A 12,480-nucleotide genomic window follows, 5' to 3' on the forward strand; every position below is an offset into this window, starting at 1 on the left:
GGAAAGGTTTAATCCTGTTTTTTGTAACTCATGGCACCGGTAGGAAATAATCATTGCCTAATAGCAGTGTTATGACTGATAAGAGCTAGTGTAATGCTTTTGGGGGCTGAGGGATTGAGTGTGGGGTCTTACGGAGTAAGGTAATCTCAGGTCTTTGAGGAGATGCTGATGAGATTAATACCTAAACTTAAGATGATGAATATGGCTACTTACCAAGTACTTATCTTTCTAGGAGAATACCCACAGGCTGGCATCAATGCTAGTCTACTCCGTTCACTTAAAATATTTTTTTTTAATGACAACTTCTTTAATGTTACTACTCTTTTAAATGTGAAAGAAGTTTGTTTTTTTTTTTAAAAGTAAAGAATGGTATTAAAGACTTGCCTCTTTTTTTTTTTTTCCCCTTTTGATCACCAAAACATAAAAACAGTTACAGTAATTTCAGTTTTTACTTTTCATAACAAAATATGTTGTTCAACAGTTAGTCCATGATAAAGAGCTGGCAGCAGAAGATGAACAAGTATTTCTTATGAAGCAGCAGGTAAGAATGGAAGAATAAGTCCTTACTAAATAAGATTTCACTTTAAGCTCTCAATTGTTATTGCCTTCAGTTTCATTCCTCATTTAAATCACTAGATAGCCACTTTTCAGCTTTGCAAATTCAGGTGTAGTTGTGAAATAAGACTTCTCTTTATTTTAACAAATAAGAGTAGAAAATATGGCCACTTATCTCAGCAAGTTGAAAGGAAAATATGCTGAGAACAGAAATAATTTACATTTCAAAGGAGAAGAGTAAGAAGATAATTTGAAATTTCACATCATAGATGTATTGATCTGTAAAATAGAAATACTTTTAAAACATAACATCTTAGCGTTGCAGTGTTCTTACAGCCAGAGGCTTTAAAGACTTTAAGGTGTCAAATTTGGCTGTGCTGTGTCTTGTTATTTTCTTTACTGCTCTATTGTTTAAAAACCCCTAATAATACTTTCCTTTATAGCTGATTATAAATATCATAGAGGTGACAGACTTGGGTGTCTATGGTTCTGGTTTACAGTTCTGGAGCGGCTGTGTAAGACAAAGGACTGAAGCTTATTTACTCATTTTAACTCTGTCCTCTAGTGGTAAAGTCTGGAAGTATATAAATATCAAAGAGGAAGCCTGTAGATATCAGGGGGGAAAAAAAAATCAAATAAATTAATGGTTAGTCAGCTTCACTGTATTTTAGTCCGCTATATTTTCTGAAATATGTTTAATATTCTCTAATATGTTGTTTTTGCAGTCATTCCTTGCCAAACAGCCAGCAACACCTACAAGAGCATCAGTAAGTAGATCTAAGAGAAGAGTAGGAGGTGTTTTGTTTCCTTCTAGGGAAGAGGGAATGATTCTAACCTGTAGAGGTTCATTTTGTAAATGTAAAATACATAATCTCCCCAAACGGCAGAAAGTAAATTTAAAACAAAAAAAGTGCCAATATTTTAAAATGTTGCTTATAAATTACTTCATTCTAATTCACTGTGGAAACATAGAAATATCTTAGGATTATTGAACTGAAAATTTCCTACAGTGATTCATCCTTTTAGTGGCGGCACATGCACAAAATAACTGGTGGTGTTTTGTTTGGGGTTTTTTTCCCCAGTGTGCATACACTACAGTGCTAATATAAATGTTTAAAAAGTAATTTGTATGTAATGTTACATTTGCTTTATATAACTAATCCATTTAGGTTCCTCTCTGATTTGTGTGATTTGGACTTTTTTTTAAGGAATCTCCTGCAAGAGGCCCTGCAGGATCCCCAAGGACTCAAGGCAGAGCTGGTCCTGCCAATGTACCCAGTGCCTCACCAATAACATCAGTTAAGAAACCAGATCCAAATATTAAAAGTATGAATAAGCATTTTACTGTCTTTATCATGTGTTATTTCCCTTAAAAAAATAAAAAATAAAAAATCCTCTTTTGTAGAAAGATTTTGGAATTTATTCAGTAATAGTTTAATAACAGGAATTAATTTATGACATAGCTTCAGGTTTGATTTTTTCTTTTTTTTTTTTTTAGTCATTCATATGACTTGAAGTAGAGTTCTGTTATTGCCAAGCAGACAGAGTTCAAATACATTATTTCCTTAAGTTGCCTAAATACATTTATTATGCATCAGTTGGATTTATTATGCATCAGTTGGATTAGTAGAGTGGGGACTGCTTTAAACTACATGCAGCTTTATACTTCATATCACTTATTCTGGAATCCACAATGAAACCTGTTCTTCTACTAAACCTTCTCTAGAACATCATTTTCTATAGTACGTGAAGTAACTTGGCAATTACACCCTTTCCCCTCCCTCAGCCCTAAGATGGAGCTCCATGTTGTTGAGTGGGTTTTTTTCCGCTCTGTGCATGAAGAAAGTTGGTAGGGCCAGTATTGTTTTTAATTGTGCACTGTGGTGCCATACCTCACTTACAGTGGATAAAATACTCGTGCAGTTCTGGATCATGTCTCATTGCTGTAAATCCAAGTTCTGATTTATGAAAAGTAGCGTGGCATGAAAGACTGCACTGAAATGTCTATGCAGTTTGTTAATGGACTTAAACATCTTTGAATTGCATGTCCATACCCGTACTTAATACTTTGTTTCTTGGCTTCTACATTTAGAAAAAACAAAAGCATACACATACTTAGATTAAAATCTTGTGACAACCCCTCCCCCCCATTCCAGAAGAGCAGTAACGTGCTTTCAGTCGTCTCTGAGTTTGCCAAAGAATGCAAAGGACTAGTGTCTTTAAATTGAGCAAGGAGAGACTCTCCCATATCTGAGGTTTATTTCCTTGATTGGTAAGAGAGTTATGTATGTACATATGTTAAAATAAGTTCTATCATTTACCAGCAATAACTGTTCTGTGATGATATATATATATATCTATCTATATATTTGTTTTTTATTTAGATAATGCTGCAAGTGAAGGTGTCTTGGCTAGTTTCTTTAACAGTCTCTTGAGCAAAAAGACTGGCTCTCCTGGGAGTCCTGGTGCTGGAGCAGTGCAAAGTACAGCCAAGAAATCAGGTATTGGACTTGTTATTGCAGGCTGTTTTGCATATTTTTGATATTTTATTTGGCCCACATTGGTCTAACTGCGTGTGTCTTAAACTGTCAGTAAAGTGACAGACCTTGACAGATGACAGCGTCAAAATGTGCAGTCTTTAAAAAAGAATAAAACTACTGCAACTTCACAACTCCAGGGCTTCTATTAAGCCTGTTACAACTTGATTCTTCGAGTTAAGTTATACTGCTGGGATATAATTAACATTTGAGTCTTGATCATATTCAGAAAGTGCTGATTTGCCTTTTTTTTACTTCAGAATTCCTTCCTTTCTTGACACTTAACTGTTGCTTGAAGGAAATGCAGATTATTGGGTTTGGACTGTAGTTTCCAGTCAAACTATTGAAATCTCTCCAGAGTTCAAGTTTAAATTAATTACTTCTTATGACAGCTTGAAGTTGTTATCTCATTAATTTAGTATTTTATCATGATCCAACACAACTGATGACACTGATCAAGTGGATTTGTTCTGTGTATGTGTCTGTGACTGCATTGTATGAGATATTTGCTGATAAGTAATTGCACTAGTTTAGATTAAAAGAAACCTGTCAGAATACTTGGTACCTATACAAAACTCAGTGTTGTAAAATGCGTGGTTGTTCCACCCGATATTAGAAATATAGTACTTTGATTATTTAACTGTTTCTTTTTGATACTGGCATTCCCATCACATGTTCAGGAGCTTTCCTTCCAGAATTATTTCACTACTAAATTATTGATAGATATTCTAGTTCTGATCCCAGACTTGTGAAATCATGTAAAATTTAATGGTGATGCCACCCACAGTTTCTGATCCTTAGAGGAGTGTGTAAGGCCCGGGCATTCTGAACTGGAAATGAAAAACATTTGATGCCAGCCCCCGTGATGATATTGCCAGTAAGAGAACCAGAGCAGTTGTTGGAGTGTGGGTATTTGAACTGAAACTATTCCTGGAGAGGGGAAGCAAGGATTTTTTTTTTTTAATTGGGAAGGGTTCTTTATGATATTCCATGGCCTGAAAGCTCAAAAATGGCTAGAATTTGACTTATGGCAAGTCAGTATTTTTGTTGGGATTTTTTTTGTTTTAGCATGATGAATTCTATAATTTATCTTTATTACATTTATTTATTATAAAGATAACAATAAAATAATTATTTGTATTGTAAATTATTTACATAATATTATTGTACCTACGTTATAAAAATATTTAATTAATTCTTTCTTAATCCAGAATGCCCTCTTTAGTTAAAGGTGCCCCCTGCTTCATCAAGTGCAGCATCATGCTATTACTGACCACAATGTCAAATTAACTGTTTTTATAGAAACAGGACTAGAAAGAATTTTTAGGGATTATTTCATACATGCTCTTTATCTAAAGTAGAATCAGTTAGGGAGTTCCTGGCTAGTGATTAAAAAGCAAACAGACTCTGAAATACAAGATGTAATGTCATCTCTTCAGGAAGCCTATTCCAGTACTTAATTTCTTAGTTATTTTTTCTCTTGTACAGTCAGTATTTCTTAATCCCAGTACTATTTGTCTTGTTCGAGTGGAGACAGAGATCAGTGTAGCCCCTTTGTCTTTGCAGAAATCTTTTGCATATTTGAAAGCTATTACCCTTTTGCCTGTGACTTTTGTCTGGACTACAAAAATACACTCTGTCGGCCTTCCCTCACAGCACGTGTTTTTTATGGCTCTGATAATTCTTACTGTTCTCCTTTGGGCTGTACTTAGATGACCTATTTCTTTTGGTGTTCAGAAATGAATGCAGTACTTCAGACAAGGCTTTGTCTGCCCTAAGTAGGGATTACTTAATCTGTGTTATGTATTGTGCTTCTGTTTAGATGTCTCAGTGTGATGCTAGGTTTTTTTCATCTGTATGATATTGATCAGGATTTCTTATAACAGTATAGCCAGTTTAATACAATTTCTGCCTCCTAGTAGGAGGTTTTCTAGTCTGTATCAAATTACCTTAGTATTTCCAAAGGTCGTACGTTTGCTTTACCATTGTTTTCCATTCTATTATTATGCATCACTTTGTTAATTTATATAAATAACTTTTTACGTCCAATCCTGTCTTTCAAAATCCTTTGTAGTCTCTTGAAGCATGCTTGCCTATGTATCTGATATCTCCAACAGTTGGACAGGGTGGATTGCTGAATAAAAATATTGACTGGTACTATGGATAACTAATGGGTAATTTTATGAATTACAATACATTCATTTTTCTGAAATATCAAGACTGTTTTTTTTTCTAGTTTATTTATATGAAGGTTATGTGAGATGTGATATCGACCACTTCTCCCTTCTCTACAGGACCTGTTATCCTATCATAGAAAGAAATTTGGTTGGCTTGACACAACTTGTTGGTAACAGATCCGTGTTGATTGTTGTTCTGGTAGGCTGTTTTTAAGCATTTAAAACATAATTGCAATTTCTGGAAAAAATACTAGACTAAAAACTAACTAGTCTGTAATGGGCCTTACTCTTTCCTCTTTGTCTTCTAGAACATCATGTGCCTTTCAGGAGTTTTCAAAGATAACAAATGGCTGTGTCGTGTCCGTGTCCCCCCCCCCCCCTTTTTTTTTTTCTTTTTTTTTCCTTGTGTCAGCATTGCCTTCTAATTTAAATAGATTATTTCCCTCCTGAAACATCTAGAGACAGCAGTCATATATCCTTTCTTAACTTCCTTGTTTTGTTAGACTAAATTAGACAAGTTCTCTTCTAGTCTTCTGTTAGAGGTTGAGCTCTGTTTTCCCTGCTAGTTTCTTCTTCATTAGTTCCCATCATTGGCTTTTCTTGAACATGAGTGATTAGAATTGTTTGCAGCACTCCAGATATATCTCATTGTAGTGCCTGGTACGGCGGTTCTCTTGCTTTGGTGGAAGTACTTCTCCTGAGTGATCTCAAAAATTGCAGTTGGCTTTTCTTGGCTGCATCAAGTTAGCAGCTCACGCTCATTCCCTGACTTTCAGAACAGAACAATCGGCTTTCACTCACAAGGGAATATGCCTATTCCTTGTCAGCTGATGTGCTCACATCTTATATTCAGCCAATATAAAATTAAACTTTCCTGAGAAGGTAAGGGCTCCTCACATTGGTATCTGAAAAGCTCTTGTTGATTTTATAAGGTAGCTGGTGCTGGTGATAACAGAAAAGATTTCTTGCTCTTTTGTGGAAGAGTTGAGGAGAATATCTTGGAGAAAGTCTTATTTATGGCAGCATCCTCCATGTGAGTAAATGTGCTAAAATGATCTTTGTAGGCATTTTAAATGTCTAATCTAAACTGCTTAAAGAGCCCTAAGTTTTCAGAAGGTTGACACTAAAAATGTTTAGCTTTAAAGAGACCATCCATTTCTCCCACAGCTGTGAATATCCTGTGGTTGAAATTTTGAGATTTTGTCACAGGATGAGGGAGACATTGTGGATCTCAACATACTGGTCAGCTTAATTGATTGATTGGTTTCTGCTATGTTAACTCCTACTTGAGAGAACTCTCATCTGGGCAGATGCTGCAATGTCATGTCCATTTTTCATGCTGTGTAATTCCTCACCCATCTTACTTGCCTTTATGTTTCTGGACTGTCTTTCTTCCATGTGTAGACCATGATATTTCAAAGAACTTCAATTGGTGGTTTCTGTGGTGGATTATTTTTCTTCGCATGGACTTCTAGACTTAAAAAGCTATTTAATTTATATTCGCAAGAAGATTCTTGCAAATTCTAAGATTTGCTTTCACCCTTCTATTCCTGTGCAATAGATAAAGAACTAGGGTTCCCTGCTCTCACTCTAATCTAGAAAGGAGAATACCTATAACTGTATAGAACACATCTAATTGACTAAGGCCGTTACAGACCTTGACAATATTTTTGTAGGGAAACTGAAAGCAAGTATCGACTTAATTTATAACGGAGGGGAAATTTTTATTTTCTTAAAAACGGCTCCTTGTATTTCTGCTCCCTTGAAAGGTGCTCACCTATGATGGTGGTAAAGGGGACTATGTAAACCTACACATCACTGAACAGCTTGGTAACGTTTTTCCTGTTCAGTATGAGGTATTTGCAGGAGACAGCTGCTTGGTATTATTTTTGAGGCTTAAGGATCCAGTTTATCTAGCATAAAAAAGCCACAGTTTTTGTTTAGACCTACTTTTGTTTGAGCAAGAATTTGTGTGATTTTCATTGTTTTAGGGTTTAGGGTTTTTTTACTCCAAGGTACCATTAGCCTACATGTAAAGTGTTTTGTGTTGTAAGTTACATTGCAGTTAATGTACTAGTTTTTTTAATTTTGTTTAAATACTCATGCTTTGAATAGGTGCTCTTAAGAGTACTGTGGCTTATGACTAGTGTTTTAATGTAAAACCTTTATAGTGATTAAAGGTAACCTTTTAACTTGGTTATGTCTTTGTACTTTGGAAAAAACCACTTAAATCTCTAACAGTCAAATCTTGCCTTCTTAATGTTTTCAGCATGTACCCTGGAAAAAATCCACCTAATATTTCACACACATTTGAGCTGGAAAACAGATGCTTGTTAAATTCTTTGGCTATGTAAGGAAGCTGTACATGGTTATATAATCTACTTTTTGTCTAAAAATACAACTTTTTAATCTTAAATGCTTGTATGCTCTAAGCATTAAAATATATTGTTCCAATTTTAGCAATTAATTCGTCTGTGGGTTTATAATTTTCAGAGAGAATTAAACTGATGGTTCAGTTAGAGAATTTTTTAAAAGTTTTGAGTCCAATATAAAAATGTAAGATACGACTTTCCATGAAATACTTCAGCGTGTCTGTTTCCAATTGAAGAAGTCCTTTGAAATGACTGCTCTGAGATATTACATGAATATGCAATTCGTGTCCCCTTTTTTAAGGGAAATATTGTCTGCAGACATAAGAGTTCTTCCTGTTAGTTGTTTAATATTAAAACAGAGCAAGTATAAGTGTGACCAAACAAATGTGACTTTTTGTAGCAGGTGTCCTACATACCTTGGAAAACTTGCGGTTAAAATCTGGGTTTAAATAAAGTCCTTGCTATCAATACTAATAAAAGAATTGTGTACAGTTCATTTTTTATAGAAAATTCTAAATGTGGTTGGTTTTAAAATGTTAGTTGCTGTAAAATATATCACAGATATTTTTGTGCTTTATGCTGCTGTATAATTCAGCATTTCATCTCTTTGAAGTGAATCAAACCTTAGTATTTAGTCTTTACATAGACATTACCTTGCATTGTGTCAGGCCCTGTGTTCTTGCATAGGTGGCAAAATAATGAGAAATTAAATAATACATAGTCATATAAAAGTGATTTTATGAATACTTGTACTCATCAGTTAAAACGTTTAATTGAAATTAGATTGCTTTAACCTTGTCCTTTTTCTTTTTAGGACAAAAACCAGTTTTGACAAATGTTCAAGAGGAATTGGATAGGATGACTCGCAAGCCAGACTCTATGGTAACAACAAACTCTCCGCCAACAGAGAACGAAGCTTGATAGCGCATAAAAAATGCATATGTAAATGACCAAATAACTATGTATATTGATCTGATAAGACCAGGAATTTTCTGCTATGGCAGATGCTATCAGTTTTCTTGGGGCAGGGGAAATGAGCTTACTACATCATTGCCTTGTCCCAGTAAAAAGTGCACATTCAGGAAGTTTGCATATAAAATCCCTCTGTATAAGATAACCATTTAGAGTTTATATAGGGCAATTCTTTTGGTGTTGGAGGTAAGCAGGTGCAGCTGCATTTCCTGTTGTGAAGAACACAGAGAAGCAAAATGGAGAATTCTTATTAAAATATTACTACTGACTGCACACAAGGCAAGAAAGACAAATGAAATCCTCTTTCAGAGTTACTGGAATTGGCTACTTGTATGTTTGCAAATGCATTATATTCTTGGAAAGGTGGCGGTGGTGGTGGTGGTGTAACAGAGCATTAATTAGGTGAAAGAAGCCTAGGTAGGGAATGGAGCCCTAAAAGGGGAAACAGATTTGGGACAGTAAGGAACTAGAATGTTGGATTGATTGGAGAGGAGCAATGTTGTTAAACCCTGTGTTTCACATAGGGTGAATAATCACTGTTTTAAAAAGACTACTTTACATTAGAGAATTCCAGGCCAAACACTAAGCATCATGGGAATTTATTCTTGTTATAAATCTTGTTTTAGTTTTTAACAAAGTCTAAGAGTGTGGATGCCCTTTCTGGTGTAGCTGACAAAGGGAGAAACTATAACTTGTTTAGATCCAAGTGCCTGGCACAGTGTGTGATGTGTCTTTAGAAGGTGCTTGAACTTATTGTGCACTGTAGTACAAACAGTCACTGTTTGGTTTTATTTTAAAATCAGTAGTTTGGCAATTTGTATTTAATTTTAAATCCTGTTTTCTGATAGCTTCTGCCTTTTTTTTATGCCAAGAGGCTAGCCTATGAAGAATGGTGGGTGACGTATCATTTTCCCATAATGAAATGTGCTACAGAACACTCTCAGTATTTTTTTTCTTACTTTTTGTAATGAAATATTAGCTACCAAGCTAAAATGGATTCCTGCCTTACACCTATGGAGGTTTTTAAAAAAAACTTTCAAGGCCCTAGTTCCAACCATGTCTGCTGCAGGTGCAGCCAACTCCAATTCTGAAGGTAACCTAAAAAGTATGAATGTGTACATGATGAACATACTCAATAACTTGTTTTGTATTTTCTTTAATGTAGCATTTCATTTGGAAAGATGGGTTGTGGTTGTCCCCGTTGCTCTAACGGAGCTCTGTCCACAGTCACATAAAACCATCATTCTGTAAAAACAAACAAAACTGCTATGGTTACTGAAATGGCACTTTGATTTTATATACGGTATGCTTGTTTTACATGTACACACTACCATAAATTAAAAATACCAAGCATATTCTGTGCTCTTAACGCTGAAGGGAAAAACCACAATTTGAATTATGCAGAGTTTACTTTTTATTGATATGAACTTGTTGTACTAAATCTGATGTCTGGATATAACTTCCCTAATATATATTGTTACTTAAATATACAGAATTAGATTGACCACTAACACAGTACTGGATGTTAACTTCAAATCCTATGTTACATCAAGAGGCTGTTCTCGTAAGTCTGTCTGAACATTATCTAGAAAGCTAAGAGTATTTACTTGCCTCTTTGACAAACATTAACGTATGTTATTTGTGCCAGTTTTTTTGTTGAAAATCCTTTTGTTTGTTTTTTTTTTTTTGTTGAAAATCCTTTTGTTTGTTTTTTTTTACTTTTTTAAATAAACGTATGACCTGAAGTTATACAGTTGTCTAGATAACAGTTAGACTAAGACTGTGGATGGCTGATGGGTAATGTGGATGTACTTCCTGGTGTAAGGGGTGCCAGTTGCGAGTTACCACACCAGAAGAAGTAATTACACACTGTCCTCCTGACACTGAGGATTGAGATTGGAGACTAAAACATCACAAATTCAATGTGAAAATTGAGAAAGTGTGTGATCATAATGGGATATAGTTTGAAAACCTCAGTCTGAAACTGCATTGTTTTTGTCATCTAACCTGATAAGCACTTTCTCTAGCAATATGGCTAAAACTTAAAATTGAAGTACTTTCCAGTTCTGTAAAAATGTTAAATATACTAAAATTGATCAAAACTGATAAGGTATGATAATTTATGAGCTTTGCAGAAAGATGCTTCTGACAAAACAGAAACAGATTTCCGGTTTCTAATTGCAAGTGAATGCTCCTAGTTTATTGAAAGAAAGTTGCAAGTAATGTAGCATCATGTGGTTGCCAAAGTCTGCCAACTTTGGTGAGCTGCACAGTTGTTATTCTGGTGTCTTCAAGCATTGGAACCAAAGGCCAAATTGCAAACAGCCTTTACATTTTCAAGTGAAACTTCATTTTATTTGCAGATACACTTGTATGGTAGACTGTTTAAACTATTATATGACTATATTTATATGCATTATAGTGACTGCATCTACTGTTCATGTTTAAACTAAAAAAAAAAAAATGAAAGCATTCAACTTGAAGCAAATAGAAAAGTTTAAAGATTGGCCCTCCATAAAAATGCTGTGGTTATGCTGCTTGATTTTAAGTTTGCACTTTTTTTATTGGCATTTAAAAAAACTGTTTAAACTGAACAGAATTTCTTATTTTATTTAATTTAACTACGTTGAAAGTGACTGCTCTGTACATCATGAACTTAACAATATACATGCTGTAAATGAAAGTTCACTGTCCTGTATACTAAGTTTATTGGTTTTTTTCCAACTTACAATTAGGACTGCAAATGTATGAAACAAACCTTAGTCCAGTTGTATGGCTTTAACCAGGTGCAGTATGCAGTCATGTGGAATCTTGCTTTCTAGTGCTGGCAAAATGAGGACGTCTTTAATTACTGGCTTCAATAAACACGAATCCAGACTGCTTTATGCTGTGCTTTTTTCTTGTTCTTAAGATTCTCCTTCTAGAGCTGTTTCTGTGGGAGCAGAATATTAGTGAGTTCTGTGAACAGGAGAAAAAAGTTGGGTTGTACAGTTGTGTACCTTAATGACAACTTCCTTCTTGGGAGTTATTGTACCAGCCTTTGCTAATGGAACTCCTCTCTGGAGTTTAGAGCATGCAGCTTGTGTATGTGAAGCAAGGTTGGTATAGCTATGTTTGCAGAGAGAGGTGTGCTGCTGATAGCTTACACATAAACAGTTATGTCAGTAGAACTGGTTTTCATGTGAACTAATATATTTCATGAGAATGGGGAAACAGTTGTATATTTTCCCAGGATAAGATGTATACCGTCTAATATATTTTGTGGAATACTGTATCCAAGCAGAGCACTGGTCCTAAATTTGGAGGATTAAAATCCAGGTTATGAGAAGTCTAAGGAGTAAGTTGCTTGAGTGGTGCAAATGCCTCTTCTCTGCCAATAGCAAAGCTAAGTTTCTCCCTTCGGTGGGTGTAGCAAGTTCTTCCTAGTAAGCTTAGAAAGAGTAGACTGATTTAATTAGGATTCTACTTGTTTACTTCATTGTTACTTTAACTGGATGCCTGTATATTCCCCTGCATAGATTGAAGTTCTAGTTATTAATGTTTCTGGAGTCACCCTGCCTCTGAAATACAAATCAACTAAGCTTTTGGTTTCTAAAATACATAGTTTCTCTAGAAGTGAATCCTTATGAGGCCATGAAACAATTGTCATTTTAGAATTGCCATAATGCTTTATGTTTTAATGAGTTCATTAATGTAAAGAATTAATTTTAGTCCTTTAAGATCGGATTTAGAAAATATTTTTTAATAGATGGAAGATAATTATATATTGGGTTAATTTGGAAGGAAACTAAATGAAGACTTCATCTTCAGACATGCTGAAGTTGAAAGTGACTTTCTTCAGAAAGATCATAACAGTGGATTGAAATG

General features: G+C 34.9%; 1 protein-coding gene across 1 annotated transcript in view; it reads left to right on the forward strand.

The window, feature by feature from the left end:
• Positions 1-11,493, forward strand: part of DYNC1LI2 (dynein cytoplasmic 1 light intermediate chain 2) — a 28,651-nt gene extending 17,158 nt beyond the window's left edge. Inside the window, exons 9-13 of the mRNA XM_072873534.1 lie at positions 482-541; positions 1,281-1,322; positions 1,764-1,881; positions 2,940-3,056; positions 8,456-11,493. Of these exons, the coding sequence (XP_072729635.1) occupies positions 482-541; positions 1,281-1,322; positions 1,764-1,881; positions 2,940-3,056; positions 8,456-8,562 (444 nt within the window). The 3' untranslated portion in view covers positions 8,563-11,493. The remainder of the gene's footprint in view (positions 1-481; positions 542-1,280; positions 1,323-1,763; positions 1,882-2,939; positions 3,057-8,455) is intronic.
• The last annotated feature ends 987 nt before the right edge of the window (positions 11,494-12,480 follow it).

Source organism: Ciconia boyciana, chromosome 9 (genome assembly GCF_034638445.1).
Source record: "Ciconia boyciana chromosome 9, ASM3463844v1, whole genome shotgun sequence".
Taxonomy (NCBI): Eukaryota; Metazoa; Chordata; class Aves; order Ciconiiformes; family Ciconiidae; genus Ciconia; species Ciconia boyciana.